A 15006-nucleotide genomic window follows, 5' to 3' on the forward strand; every position below is an offset into this window, starting at 1 on the left:
CTACGCACAACAACCGGTCGGCCCTGCTGCCTCGATTGAAGAGCGTCTGTCATCTTTCTCGCTGACCTGGCCATACGGTATCCTAACCACCATCCAGTCGCACAAGAACTTGCCTAAAACAGCTCCTAGTATGATCGAGATGAAGATGTATCCATTGAAGTGCATAACCAACAACATGATGATGTACGCGAGACCGAGAATTAAGCCATGCAACGAGGCGCGAACAAGTTGTTGTAGTGCCGAGGCGCGGAAGGTGGCGTGTTGTGTTCCGAGAGTCGAGGTGGGGCCATCGCAGCAGTTGGCGGGCGTGGCAGCGGCGAGCGCAGCTTGTTGTGCGTTGAGTTGTCGTTGGAATTGGCGGAGGAGGAAGGCATCGTATTCGGTGCTGACTCGTCGCAGGAATTCAAGAGTAACGACTAGGAGAGCGGCGCCGATGCAGCTTGCGGCCATCATGGCGTTGTTGGTCACGTGCCATGATTCGGAGAGGAAGCATGCGTCTACTACACGCCAGTTCCACAGCATCTAAGAAACGTCAGTGATGATGTTATATCGCGGCGATGTGAATTGCGGACCTCTGTGACGCAGGTGCTGTTACCGGAGGACATTCCGGACATTCCTGACATTCCGTGCATGATGGGCGGTGTTGTTCGTGTTCCGAGGTTGGTTTGTAAAGTTTGGAGCGACGTCTGCCAGGAACTGAACCGTGGAAGAGGGTATGTCAAAAAGTGATATAACAACCGTCAAACTGGACCCTGCGGCTATAGATACCGCGACATAGATATGTAGGATCGAGTTACCGTCTCACTGCAGTCTGGCCCGCGCAGGCATGCCGGCAAACTCGCCGGAAATTATGGGGGAACTTGCTCAAACACTCTCGCACTAGCCTCTTCAATCGATCCAAGAGTGCGGGAGCCGCTTAAAGACCCGCCTAAGCTTCGCAGCCCACTTCTCGAATCCTTGGCCCATCTTTTTACGAAACGTGCTCACCATGTTTCCGGTGTGTTACAGTTCGCCTGCGGTAGTTCATATAGATATGCGGTCCGCGCACCGATTCGAGACATGTAGCACGCATTGTCTATTAAATCTTTTGCCCAGTCGTTTTGTCTGCTAACCAGCGACTTATCGACCATGGACTCCAAAATGCTCGTCCCGCGTGTCCACATCCAGAATTACTCTGAGGCGAGCGCTGTCGAGCCGCATTGGGGTTACGCAGATCGCCTTGTACCTTGCACCAGCGACCCTGGTTCTTGCGAATACCTCGACGTTGTCTATCGCAGCCATGACATTGGCATGTATTACACCGGAATCATATGGGCGACCATTGGCGCGATCCTCTTGGTGTGGGGCGTCGGCCGACATTTCGCGCGCTCGCAGCCATCAGGCGTGCAATTACCAGCAGAAGCAGGAGAAGGAATACCACAAAGACGCAGCGCATTCGAGCGACTCCAACGAGCGATTCCATCATACGCACGACAATATCTCCTGCCCGACGCAGCCCGACCGATCTTTGGACGTGTGACACGCACACAGGTCCTCACTCTGGTAGTCTTGACTGGTTACCTGACTCTTTTCTCGTTCATTGGCATCGTTTACAAGAAATGGATTACGCCTGTCAAGAAGATGCCCGGCGTCTACAACACACGTAGCAGTCTCGGACCGTGGTCAGACCGTGTTGGTGTCATCGCATATGCTCTTACACCTCTCTCCGTCATGCTTTCGACGCGCGAGTCTATTCTGTCCCTGGTAACTGGTCTGCCATATCAGAGTTTCAACTTCCTCCATCGTTGGCTTGGATACATCATTTTCGCCCAATCAGCTCTTCATACTATTGGCTGGTGTGTCATTGAGATTCGCCTGTACCAGCCCCAACCAACTGTCGGTGCGGAATGGATCGTCCAAGAGTACATGATCTGGGGACTAGTCGCGATGATCCTCTTGACTATTCTTGTCCTGCTTTCTACCCCATGGGCCATCCGAATCACGGGCTACGAATTCTTCCGCAAGGCTCACTACGTTCTCGCCATGGTGTACATAGGCGCCTGCTGGGGTCACTGGGAGCAACTGAAGGTCTTCCTTCTACCAGGACTTCTCGTTTGGGGCATTGATCGCGCCATCAGGCTTGCTAGGACAGCTCTGCTCCACTACAACTTTTTGCCATCCGGACACATGGGTTTCCGTGCTGCTTCTGCGAACATTGCGCTTTTCAAGGACGATGTCAATGGCGATGTAGTTCGTTTAGATTTTGACCACCCTCAGGATGCCTGGGCTGTCGGTCAGCACTTCTACCTCACGTTCCCCGAAAGCTCCATCTGGCAATCTCATCCATTCACTCCAATCAGCCGTCCGGTTTTCGGTGCTGACGCTCAGAGGCATTCTTATATCTTCCGCGCCCGCGGTGGTGAAACAAAAAAGATCGCAGACCTTTCTATGAAGCGCATTGCCAATATGGCGAGCCACCAAGAGTCTCATGAGAGCTTGATGGCTGATGCTCGTCTCAACGTAGTCATGACTGGACCCTACGGCGAGCGTACCATGCGTGGCCTCGCTTCCAGCTCCAACATTCTGTGCATCGCTGGTGGTACTGGTATCGCATACGTTCTTCCCGTGCTACTCGACCTCGCTTCAAGCTCACAGTCGCCTGATCGCCACATGACGCTCATCTGGAGTATACGCCGAAGAAGCGATATTGACTGGGTTGGCCCTGAACTCTCTACCCTCAAGCGAAAATGCCGAAACCTGCGAACTGGTATTCACATTTACGTTACCCGCGCCGCGGAAGAAGCCAACCTTGATCTTACTGTTTCAGAGAAGGCAGCGCCCAACGAATGCTCCAAGGAGATCAACCCTGCCTCAAGCTCCGACTCTTCGTCCGCTGATGCATCTTCAGCCTTGTCTGTTCACGGTGTGTCAAAGTCGGAACTGGGTCTTAACCACATCCAGGCCAGACCTGACCTTGACGCTCTCGTGACAGACTTTGTTGCTGGCACCGTACGAGGAGGCACTGAAGTATTTGCTTCAGGACCTGGTGGAATGATTAGCGATCTCAGGCGGATAGTTGCAAAGACCAACAAGGGTGGCGAAGTATGGAAGGGAGATGACCGGTGGGACGTAAGATTGACGTGCGACGACCGTTTAGAGTGGTAATTTCTTTTAGCTCGATACCCCAAATGCATTGTTTTCAAGTTCAATCAAGTCTTCTCTGCATCGTGCCTTTCTACCATTGCCATCGTTGAGCTTGCAAGCAGAGCAGGTGAGGTAAAGATAAGGGCAGCTTGTGTTGAAGGCCTGTGCGTTGGTTGGCTTGCTAATCACAATCCCGGGCGGGTTCGCGTCTTAGCGCGCATTTCAACATCAAGCCAACGCGAGAAGGCTCCGGTTGTTCGTATGAGCAGCAACGAGAGCTGGCCGAGCGCCCGTAATGAATCTTTTGGCAGCGCAAATAGCGAAGGATATCGCTCGAATCAACGTTGATGCAATGCGCGGTTGTGATGCGTAACACGATAGTAAAAAAGTCGTAGAAGCTGGTGGACTTCGGCACAACTGCCCTGCTGACTAAAAGACGCGCTAATGGCCGATGTGACGTTTGCTCAGTTTGTCGTCTAGGGCGGCGACTTCTTACGCGATACACAAACATCTTTCCTATTGTACATGCATTTATCTAGGAGTTGTTAGAAGCGTAGAGTACCGGTGGGCCAAAGACCGTTAAAGTCGTGCCAGCCAGACACTCGGATTTAGGCCTCTATCTCCGAACCCCACATCGTCACCACTTGGACCCTTATTTGTCTCCGCTCAGCAGCCTGATATACAACTGCTTTCGACGGTCTATACCTCGCAAGAGCAGCTATGACTGAATTATTGGACCTGTGTTACGACGTGCTGATCAGGATCTTGGAGGAACTACATCCTGCTGATCTTGCTGCATGTGCGCAAACCAGCAAAGGTTTCAATGAGTTCCTCAAGAAGAACAAACCGCTCTACAAGACCCTGTACCTCAAGCATTTTGTATGGTTGGCTATCTGCTGGTATGGCGAGTCATAGATTTTGACGTTGTGACAGGACGACCCTCGAAGGCGAAGACCGACCGATCCCGAGCCGGAATGGGTAGGAGCATTGCAGAGAGTGGTGAGGTGTCAAAAGGTGCTGGAGTCAGCCAACAATGATCTCAAGGTATACCCAAACTGGTGTTATCGTCGAAAACTGCTAAGAATCATTAGAAAGACGAGTTTACATTCGTTGCAACCACTGTCAGTGAACTTATAGCCACTATGGCGCGGGATGAGTACGGCATCACTCGCAACCAACGATTCGTGACAGACTTGTTTCAACATATCGAACAGAACCATAACGCCTTTCTGTGCCGTTCTTCGATCTTTGGTCGCACTAGGTCAGCAAAACGGAAATCAGCCGAGGACGAAGAAAGTCGACAGTTGAGCGCAAGACTACACAGTCTGTTCGGCTTCCCTCCATCCAACGCCGGAAAGATTGATCTATCGATGAATACATTAGCCAGATCGCGAGTGTACGACCTACGGAACTATACCGATAAAAACGAGTGGGGTCCTTTCCGCAATGATGGAACCTGGCGAGTAGACTGGGAGATGATCGAAAGCATCATGATAGTCATCGGACATAACTCCTGCTTCTGCGCTCATGCTGTCTCAAATCGTCTGCGACCGCCATGGTTCGGTCCCCTTGATGGCGTTATTCCAGTAGCGAATGGTCGTATAGGCCACGAAGTATCGAACTATACGGCACTCATACAGCAACCAGACATTCCGCTCAGGATGAAGGACCCGTACGGAGCAGAAGGCATTTGGGCGCGTGTAGGTTCTCGCCCAACTAGGAGTCCAACCATTTCTCTAATTACATCTAGATCGTCTGCTTTCTCGACTACAATGACTTGTACAATTACAATTTCAGCTCTGATGCGATGAAAGTACCCTCCGACGAGCCGCGCGGTGCACTCGATACCGATGAAGCTATTAGACATATCGTCATGGATCTGCGTGTCACAGACGTCACAGCACCAGGGCCCTTCGATAACCCTACCTTGCCAGTTGTGCACTTCAAGGGTGTAGCCAAGTCCGTAGATGCTCTCTGGGATCCTAATGCCAACTCTGGTATCCGCGGTACTGTTCGGTTGACACAGGAGGGTGAAGTGCGCTGGGAGACCATCTCGGTATTCCAAGGGTAAGTACAAAGTACACTGCTTGTGACCTGGACAGAGTATTACTGACGTTGCGACAGCGGTGAGGAGAGGTGGCGCAGTGATGGCATTCAGGTTGGCGGGCTGCGCTGTTCACGCGGTGTTGTGGGAACTTGGTTCGACAAGGACTTCGACTTACATGGTCCTGCTGGGCCGACAGCTTTCTGGAAAGTTGGAGAAAGACCCGCGGATTCAGAAGATGAAGAAAGCGACTCTAAGGATGGAATTTGGGGTGCAGCGTAACTAACTACTTAAGACAACACGCAAAGAGGCAGGTATGCCTCGCTACATTTCAATATATCTCCATGTCAAAGCAGTTGCTGGGAAACCTTCCACTTGGACATCTCTCGTTTCCCCAGGCACTAGGTCGAACCCGTTATCACTTAGATGCGAACGTGGATTCTCGGCGAAGACGAAGCCCTTGACTGGCTTCGCAGCAGAGACAGAAATAGTCTTCTTGTCTTCCGAGTAGCGCAACTGCACACCTGGATCGCTAAAAGACAGATACTTGATTGGTTCTGGCCAGGCGATATCGCTGGCAGCATACTCGCCATTGATAGTCAACGTCGCATGGATGACGAATGGATCGGCTTTCGATGAATCAAAAGGCTCATTCAAATTTTGTACGTGGTTGATTTGGGCGACATGGTCAACCAAGACGTTAGTTGTTCCATTGGCCGCGACCTGTACTGTGGCAGAAGCCCTCGTGCCAACTTCCTCGCCTGTCTTGATGGAGATATAGCGTACGGTCACAACACCCTCAACCTCTTGCAGGGTACTATTGGAAATCCAGACATCGTGTTCGACATCCTGCCATAACTTTCGCATGTCGATATGTCCTGTGTCGCGCTGCCACAGTTCATCAGCTGGTCGCATAGTCCAGCTTTGGTATTTGCGCTGCACACCAATAGTGATAGGACGCATCGTACGCTTGATTGCGTAGAAGGCTGGTTTAGGGACGCCATGAATGTCTGTAACAGACCAGGACATAGTCTGCCAGCAATCGTTTAGTTGCCATACCAATACACCTCCGCACTTGCGATCGCCAGGCGTATTCCATTGACGGCGCCAGGACTTGTAAGCCCACGTCAATGCATCTGATTGCATGACCTGGGTGAGATGAGCGAAGTTCTCCAAATCGTACCTGATACGGAAATTCTCAGCGAGGTAGCTGATGAGCCGTCGCTCATGACCGATGGCTTTGTTGTGAAAGTCCATCACCATCGAGCCTGGGTAGAGGTCTTCTTTACGGGTGATGCATGATTCGAGAGTAGATACGTGGGGATATGCCTCCATTCCGAACTCAGAGACAAATCGTCCGCCCAGATCAGGCAATCGCTGATAGGGCTCCATAGTACCGTGCCAAACGTTCCACTGATGAATATCGCCAATTGTAGGGTCAACTTTCAAGACGGTGGACTTGCCGTTTCCGAATGGTGAACTAGGGTGATACAGTACATTTGAACATTCTTGTTTCACCACGTTTGGGAGAAGATATTCGTAGATGTACCGTGCTGGAAAGTCGGTCTTGAGCCAAGAGTCTGGATCCTTATCTTCAGGGTCATACTGCAGCCCGTATCGCTCCACGATCTGGTAATCTTCGTTGTTGCCCGCCCATATCACTACACTTGGATGGTTTCTCAAACGTCTGACATTTTGTGTCGCTTCCAGTTCCACACTCTTCAAGTACTCCGGGTAGGCTGGATAGTTTGCACACGCGAACATGAAATCCTGCCATATCAATACACCGTATTCGTCAGCGGCATTGTATAGTTCATCGTCTTCGTAAATGCCACCTCCCCAGACCCTGAGCATGGTTTGGTTGCCATCAGCACAGAGCTTGGCCCAAGCACGGGAATCCCTTGGAGAAGGGCGCGTGAGAAACGCGTCGCCGGGTATCCAGCATGAACCTCCACAAAAGATATCGATGTCGTTGATACGGAAATAAAACGACGTACCGTACGAATCTGGCTCTGTGATTAGTTCGGCGCGGCGAAAGCCAAACTTTTGAGAGATGTCATGAATCGGAGACGGATGGTCCGGTGCAAAGGCCTGAATCTTGATGGTGTAGAGAGATTGTTGACCATGGCCTCGCGGCCACCACAGCTCAATGTCATTGATGGCCATGGTAGCTTCTGCGAGGCCCGACTGATCATCGGTGCTGACGTCAACCTTTTGTTCTGCCACAGCTTCGAGACTGTCCTTTTTGAGGATTGTGAAACCTATAGCAGCGACAACACCTTCCCAACCGACCTTAACTTTGACCTCCGCCGATTTCAAATTTTGCGACAGCTCATACTGCACCCCTGGGCTTGAAAGCTGGCAGGACCATGTCTCAATCGAAACCGGCTTCCAAGGACCGCATGCCATGAGGACAGGACCCCAGTCCCATCCCCAATGGAATTGCGCTTTGCGAACAGGCCCTCTTGAGATTTCCGTTTGATGTACGATGAAGCGGTGCTCTTTGTGCTGTTCCACTAGCTCGCGACCCTTTTTGCGCGCTGACTCGAAAACGATTTCTAAGACGTTCTCGTCCAACTCAAGTCTGCCTGAGACGTCGACCTCATGCTCGACAAACATGTTGTCAGACTCTAGGACCTTATGCCCATTCAAATAGACAGAAGCAAAGGTATCCAGACCTTGGAAACGAAGTCTGGTGACTGTGTTTGCAGTCCCGTATTCGGAAGGCGCAGCGAAGATGGTGCGGTACGTCCATGTCTCGTCGCCAACCCATTGTACTGCAAGCTCGTTGAGATCGTTGAAAGGGTCTGCGATCTTTTCGTTCTTGAGAAGGTCGCGGTAGATTTCAGTCGGTACATCGCGGGCAGGTAAATACGCGTGAGTAGAAGAGCGATCGCCTTGCTTGAAGGTCCAGCCCGTCTTTAGCAGAGTTGAGGTATGCGGGACTAGCGTCATAATTGTCTTTTGTGAGCTAGGAGTAGGGTTGTGCGTTGTAAGAGTTGAATGACGAAGGTTCGGCGACTTTTAACCCGCGATCGCAGTTGCTAATCGGGTAGATGCGTGCGGGGTCCCCACGCTTTCGCCCTGTAGACGCATAGATAAGCACAGTCATACGATCGGCACGCCATAGAGCAGTTTCAAGTGAGACAAACATGGTGTTATTGTGCGAATGGCATACTGGTACTACCAACAGACTGCATTGAAGCTGATTGTCCACGAACTGTAGTCTATGCGCTGCTCAGAATCTCAAAACCCACAAGATCTGGTGCAAATGAGTCTCCATAGCCTCTGAACTCGACCATGTTCTCTGTGCCTTCAACGAACCCATCAACCTCGATATGAAGTCGCAGACTTTCCTGCCAGTCGCCGCCAGAGAGTGGGAAGGCCCATCTTTTTGCCTCGGCACCATTGACCGCGATCGTCATGTTTCGTGTATTGTCGCCCCATTCCCAAGCAGTGGTAAAGGCGTACTCATAGTTAACGAAGTCAACCCCTACGAGGTTTCTACCAGCGGACGGAGCGCTGACGTTGGAGAAGACAACGCTGCTGCTACGATCGATGTACTCTATCTTTGAGCCCGCGGGAAGACATGTTCCGCTCGCACACAAGGATACGTGCGCTGGTCCAGAGAGAGAAGCGTTAGTGGCAGAGTTATAAGAGCCTGATTGGAGCGGAGCAGCTTCGACAATGTTGGATAGAATCCATAGTCGCAGTTCATGCCCAGCCAGATCTACCGTCTGGGAGCCAGACAAAGCACTAACGTCCTTCGCGGCCCAAACATCGCGCGCATCGGCCGAAGCTATACCTAGTGATGCAAGGTCGAAGTCTACGCTTTGCGAGTCATTCTTCCAGTTCGCGACTCCTAGTACCATTCTTGATCCCGAGAGCTTCCCCATCCATATGTCCCACTCTTCTTCGGTGTCGCGACGGACCAACATTGCCTGCTGAGCAAGGGCATCTTGATTGATGGCAATGACTTCTTTGTTTTCCATGATGGCCAGAGAGCTCTGACTAATGCGCTCAGGGTCGAGTGCCGCGCCAATGATGAGAGGCGACTTATTGATCGCCCACATCCCGAAGTGAAAACGCTCTTCCTCTTCTGATAGGGCATTGAGACCGACGCTTGGATTGTTAGCAAGGAACTATGAGTGTACGGAGCTTTACTTACATCAACATATCCATATCTGCAAACGCACCAACAGTCGTGTGCCGAAAGTACGGTACGACTTGGTTCGTGATGCGCCAGATGCTGCGCCACGCATTGTAGATGTCATTGCTAATTCGCCATGTGTTGCCAATCTCAGCAGCCCAGTCTCCAACATCAGTGCCGATCCCCCACTGGCAAACGTAGTAGTGAATGTCGCGATCTACGGCTTCCAATTCGGCTGCCATGTGTTGGAAGCGTGCCGGAGACTGCGACTCAGCAGAGCTAGAGTCGACCATGGTGGTATTGGAGGTAGAATAGCAGTTATCATACCTTCGCGTTGTTAGCAAGGTGCGCAATTTCAACTGGAATCGTTCTACTGGGTCATACTTCAAGCTATCTCCTCCCCACTCAGCAAAGCTTTCAGCGTCTAGCTGCTCAAATCCCAGACTCGCAGGCAGCGTTTCTGATCCACATTGCAGGTACCCAGCGCCAGAGTAAAGACCGAAATCCAACCCCAGACCATGGATGAAGTCACCAAGCGCTTTACCGCCCGACGGAAAGAGAGTTTCATTCCATTGAAGTTTACCCTCAGCATCGCGGTCTTCAGAGGGCCAGCCACAGTCGACTGTTACGAAATTGTAGCCAGCCTTGTCAAGTCCGAGGTCGATGAGTCCTTGTGCACTTGTTTTAATTTTATCTTCAGAGGGCAAACAGTTCCAGGTATTGTATGAGTTCCATCCCATAGGAGGTGTGGGTGATCTGACCGTTCTGGCTGCAGCTTGCAGGGCGAGGCATGCCGAAAGGATAAGTGTGGTAGCCATCGTGACGAGACTTCACTGCAAAAAGCATTCAACGAGCATACTCATATTCATGGTACCACGACGAGCTTAATATCCGGTGGTCGTTTTGCTGCACGCTCGATGACCTCACAGCAAACAGAGTTCCCCTCGCCATGAACCGGGCGACGGAGAAATTGGTCGCGATGCATCAAGTCCCACCTCTTGGCCTGCATCGTCTGATATAGCGCTAAAATACGAAGTAGCGATCGACAGACATACGAGATGTCCAGGGATGGTGGGATTGTACTTCGGGCTTGGGTGAGGAGAAGGTCGGGCGTTTGCCCGTGAAGAAGCTCTGGGCGTCCTGAGCCGGGGACGGAAGCCATACCCCGCTGAACTTCGCGCCGCCAGCCTTGTCCGCACTTGTACCAGCGCGATCCGCTAGCCTCGGCGTCATGTCAAAAGAGGCCGCGAGAACACTTCCTCCGCAAGCGGACAATATCGAATTGAGCAAGCATGCAGACGCATCCAAGAGCGAAGCCGTTGGGACGTCAGCTCCACTCGAACACACGTCGTTCATGCGATCGTAGCGATACCAGTTACAGCTGCTACTGGGTCTAGTACCCATCACGTAGCCCTTGACTGCAACAACTTATTTCCCCATCGCATTGCTAATTGCAGAAGTCGACGCTGGAGAAGAGCGCGCAATGATATAAGTCCTAAACAGGGCTCTTCGACGAGTGGCTATGACGCATCGGTGGGCACGAAGACTAAAAAGTAAATGGTGCTTGACGTGCTTTCGAAATAGGGCTGTTGTGAGGTTTCAGTGGCACTTGTACGATCTGCAAAGCTTCCTTACATAAAGTCGCTTGTTAGCCCCTTACTTTTACATGTCCACATCCGCAGGACTACTGTCGTAGAGGTGTAATTGTAATAATAGACATATTCATTCGTTTCAATCGAAATTGTTCATTCCATCTCAGGCTCACAAAGAGCGATCAAGAGCTACATGATGATCAGGAAAGAAAGGCTGTCGTATAAGCTTCTGCTATTGAGAGCTTCTCAGAGTGATCTAAGTAGCCGCTGGCGGCTGCGGCCACTTGTCCAGCACTGTCTCCTCACCCGTAATAGTCAGTTTGAGCTCTGCCTGTGTGGGCTCATCAATCAGCAACGTGTACTCTCCTGGATATACAACCGTGTTACCCATCTGGTCAACTCGTGCCAACGTTCCGAGCGTGAGAGCGAGTGACCCCATCTTTGTCTGACCACCGGAGATGTCTCTCATTCGTGCGTAAGAAACCAGAGTCTTGAGTGGGTAGGGCTTCGGCCCAGCTTCACCCTTGATGAACGTTAGAGCGACGAAGTCGGAGGTTCGGTTACCTTTGTTCGTAACCGCAACTTCTAGCGGTGGAACGTCGCATAGATCTGTGTACTTTTGCGTGCAGTTACTCATCAGTTCCTGGATGTTGTAAGTAAGACCTTGGCTACTGCTGAAGTTCGCTGCAAACGTCGTGTAGTGCAAGCCAAAGCCAAACGGCTGTACGGATTGGTTGTACCAGCGGTAGGTTCGACCGGGGCTGTCGGCGTCCGGGCGCAGGTTCATATCCAACATGGAGAGTTCTGTGTAACTAGCAGGATATTGCGTGATTGGTAGACGGCCCGCGACTGCATGTGCACCAGAGATGACTTGCATGACCGCTGAACCACCGTCTTGACCCGGCCAGTTGGCCCAGATTACTGAGTTGACACCTTCCATGGACAGGAGGGGCGAGTTATCGACCATGTCTCCCAGCACAACGACGACAAGAGGCTTGCCGAGCTTAGCCAACTTGGTGATGAGTTCGACTTGTGCGCTGGGCCAGCTGATGCTCGTACGGTCGAAGCCCTCTGCCGCTGCTGAAGTATCTAGCCCACCGAAGTAGATGATGTAATCGGAGCCTTGCGCTGCATTGAGCGCATTCGTCGTCCAGTTGTCCCGAGCGCTGGAGTTTTGTAGAACAGGACCTGTGGCAACGGACATGTTCAGACCGAGCTGCGTACCAGCCCATACTGGCGTACGCAGGTAAGGAGCAGGGCCGCTGTAGATACCAGACAGTTTCGAAGAGTCGTTAGCCCAGAACCCGATCATGGCGACATTGGATCCGTTGGAAAGCGGAAGTGGAAGCGTATCATCGTTCTTGAGCATAACCAGGCCTTCGGATGCAACCTGCAGAGAGAGTCGCTGTGCTTCCGGCGTATTGACATCGTTGATGCCTAGGTCTGCGTATACAGCTCCAGCACCATCAAAGTATCCGGCGCGGACGAGTCCTTCATATTGACGCGTAAGAGCTCTGTCTACAGTGGAGATGTTCATAAGTCCTTGACTCCAAGCTCCAGGAATATCGGAAGATCCTGAGTACTCGCAGCTGTTATCCATGCCAGCGTTGAATGCCACTGCAGTGCCCTCAGCAAGCGTTTTGGTGTAGTTGTGGTTCTCAGAGATATCGGCGACGGCCTCGCAGTCGCTGGTGATGTAGTTGTTGCTCTCCGTCCAATTCCAGTGGTCGCGCAGAATGGTCTGGAGAACATATGTATCCGCGCATGTGGGGACACCGTTGACAGCATTGTAAGAACACATGAATGATCCGACTTTTGAGTCCCGTGCACATTGCTGGAACGGAGGCATATAGTATTCTGCTAGATCTTGCATCGAGATCTTGGCGTCGAAGTGGTGGCGATCGGTGCCGCCCCAGGCCTCCATATCGTAGCCAACGTAGTGCTTGCATGTCGCAATGATCTTTCGTTGTGCCTGGTCACCTTCTAGTCCTGCCAGTAGGCTCTTTGTATAGCCCTTGATTCTCAGTATGTCTTCTCCGGGTGTTTCTGAACCACGGCCCCAACGAGGATCGCGGAATGGGTTGATGTCGGGAGTCCAAAAGTCCACGGGAGCCACACCACCGTTGCCGAACGCACGTGCTTCATTTCCGATGACATTGGCGACCTGATGAATAAGGTCATCGTCAAAGGCAGCCGACATGAGCAATGGCATGGGGAAAGAGGTGGCATTTGTGAAGGGTTTGGTGAAGTTGATACCCGGAGCCCCAGCTACACCGTGCAATGCTTCTCCCCACCAGTTGTAAGCTGGAAGACCGAGTCGAGCAGCGCCCTTGGATTTGCTGCATCTATTAGCTTGGTGATCTTTGAAACTCGTAGTGAGCGTCTACCTCATCAAGTTATCGAGCTTCTCCGCCGTCTCCATAGCTGCGACCAGAGCGGCTGCCCTCTCGGTTGGTGGAGCATTGACATCGCAAATCTTATTGTCTTTCAGTGGGCCATTAACACAGTCAGGACCTATCGCGTAGGTGGTCGACAATAACGCAGCACCGAACAGAAGGATGGATGAGGCTGAATGCACCATGGCTACGACGGGTGAACTTCTGTTGCTAGACGATACAGGTACAACTTTTTGAGATTCCCGACCCTTTATGACTTCCCAGCCGTACCATTTCCAATAATCATCATGTTGCCAAGGTACTGAATTAAGCCGGAATAGAACCCGGCCATGCTCTACTCTAACTTTACATGAGAGCGTAATAATAATTGACCAAGCTACCCCGCGTGTACGAGCCCCAGATCTGCATGGTGTTGCTCCACGATCGACCCGTGAGAATAGGCGATATTCAGCCACCGGGTCCAACAAAACACGATGCGCATGTAATATTGCATCACCCGTAGTGCCTCGGTTGACTCTAAGCGACTGTTTTATTGTAACCACGACGCCTAAGTAGCGCAACAGCGGGTAGCTAACAGCGGCACAGCTCGTTCCCGTATGGATACCAACGGTTGAAAGCATTGCGACCGGTGCTTAGCTGCTTTAGCCTTCCTGGGGCTTATTATTTGGGAAGACTTTGCTGCTCAAGTCGAACACGGGAAGTGGGCATGGAATTCCCACGGCTTCGCAAGCGGTAATAATTGCAAGGTACCAGCCAGATATTAAGCCCAGAAAGCCAAAACCTCCCGCGCATTTCAGCAACGTGTTGATATGTTCAACATCGGCTTCTGTTGTGGCTGATGCGACGGAAAAGTCGGCGGCGGCGATAAAAGCGAAGAGCATGACGAGACCAAAGAATGTGGCGGTAAAGAAGAGGTTGACACGGAGCGTTCCTATCAAGAAGACAAAGCTAGCGAGTACCCTGCATGACGATTAGATACCGGACATCATGCGCATATGGACTGGATGGCCTTGCTTACATTGAGACGTTGTGGAAGCCCTGGGATGCGTTATAGGCTGCACCATTCGCGCCTCCCAATTCTCCGAATGCAGAAGTGGTTTGGTGTATGGGATCCTGCTGGTACGCCAGACTACCCCAATGACTTCCGTATATGAGAAAAACTGCCATGGGAAACGCTGATACAGATCAGCATCAGATAAGTAGCAGAACACGGTTTACATACTGTTGCCGAGAATAAATTCAGCGATGCCAGCGACATTCATGGCCAAGGCACCGAAGAAATAGTAGTCGGCGCTGAGACCGACCAAGCTTTGTGGAGCAACTGCTCCCTGGAAGCCACAGAGAATCAATATGGTCGAAGTATATGGAACCAAAAAGCCAATGAGACCGAGCAATGTTGGGTTGGCAAAACGTTTCGCGAGATCTCCACGGCGCGGAGCAGATGGCTGGAAAAAGAGGCGCTCATACTGCTCGGGGGACAGAGCTACAGTGACCTGACGGCTCAATGGCGAACCGTTGCCTGCGATTGGCATGCCATTGTGCTCGGTCATTTCGTGATCAATCTTGACAGTATCAGACATGATGAGAGGTGGCGCTTTTGATGTCGATGATGGTGGAGTTGCGGGTGCGACGATAAATAGTCGAAGGGGGTTGTGGAAGAGGAACAGGAGCGCGTAATCGTGTCTTCACAGAAGGCGGCAT

At 51.7% G+C, this 15006-nt stretch overlaps 7 protein-coding genes across 7 annotated transcripts; 2 read left to right on the forward strand and 5 right to left on the reverse strand.

The window, feature by feature from the left end:
• AA0111_g1801 (hypothetical protein) lies at positions 1-632 on the reverse strand (the record flags this gene model as incomplete). The annotated part of the gene is made up of 2 exons (XM_028647501.1): positions 1-522; positions 573-632. The coding sequence occupies 2 exons, from the start codon at positions 630-632 to the stop codon at positions 1-3; spliced, it is 582 nt and encodes a 193-aa protein (XP_028510438.1).
• A 496-nt stretch (positions 633-1128) lies between these two features.
• AA0111_g1802 (hypothetical protein) lies at positions 1129-3144 on the forward strand (the record flags this gene model as incomplete). The annotated part of the gene is made up of 1 exon (XM_028647502.1): positions 1129-3144. One exon carries the CDS (start codon positions 1129-1131, stop codon positions 3142-3144), a length of 2016 nt encoding a protein of 671 aa, XP_028510441.1.
• A 699-nt stretch (positions 3145-3843) lies between these two features.
• On the forward strand, positions 3844-5449 carry AA0111_g1803 (hypothetical protein; the record flags this gene model as incomplete). Its single annotated transcript, XM_028647503.1, has 5 exons — positions 3844-4002; positions 4057-4167; positions 4215-4823; positions 4874-5190; positions 5248-5449. The coding sequence occupies 5 exons, from the start codon at positions 3844-3846 to the stop codon at positions 5447-5449; spliced, it is 1398 nt and encodes a 465-aa protein (XP_028510440.1).
• Positions 5450-5491: 42 nt separating this feature from the next.
• Positions 5492-8122, reverse strand: AA0111_g1804 (Beta-mannosidase B; the record flags this gene model as incomplete). The annotated part of the gene is made up of 1 exon (XM_028647504.1): positions 5492-8122. The coding sequence occupies one exon, from the start codon at positions 8120-8122 to the stop codon at positions 5492-5494; it is 2631 nt and encodes an 876-aa protein (XP_028510443.1).
• A 272-nt stretch (positions 8123-8394) lies between these two features.
• Positions 8395-10135, reverse strand: AA0111_g1805 (hypothetical protein; the record flags this gene model as incomplete). The annotated part of the gene is made up of 3 exons (XM_028647505.1): positions 8395-9289; positions 9336-9644; positions 9702-10135. 3 exons carry the CDS (start codon positions 10133-10135, stop codon positions 8395-8397), a joined length of 1638 nt encoding a protein of 545 aa, XP_028510442.1.
• A 1030-nt stretch (positions 10136-11165) lies between these two features.
• Positions 11166-13490, reverse strand: AA0111_g1806 (putative exo-1,4-beta-xylosidase; the record flags this gene model as incomplete). Its single annotated transcript, XM_028647506.1, has 2 exons — positions 11166-13248; positions 13297-13490. The coding sequence occupies 2 exons, from the start codon at positions 13488-13490 to the stop codon at positions 11166-11168; spliced, it is 2277 nt and encodes a 758-aa protein (XP_028510445.1).
• A 456-nt stretch (positions 13491-13946) lies between these two features.
• On the reverse strand, positions 13947-14885 carry AA0111_g1807 (hypothetical protein; the record flags this gene model as incomplete). Its single annotated transcript, XM_028647507.1, has 3 exons — positions 13947-14265; positions 14324-14480; positions 14528-14885. The coding sequence occupies 3 exons, from the start codon at positions 14883-14885 to the stop codon at positions 13947-13949; spliced, it is 834 nt and encodes a 277-aa protein (XP_028510444.1).
• Positions 14886-15006: the final 121 nt, after the last annotated feature.

Source organism: Alternaria arborescens (genome assembly GCF_004154835.1).
Source record: "Alternaria arborescens strain FERA 675 chromosome Unknown contig_3, whole genome shotgun sequence".
NCBI lineage: Eukaryota > Fungi > Ascomycota > Dothideomycetes > Pleosporales > Pleosporaceae > Alternaria > Alternaria arborescens.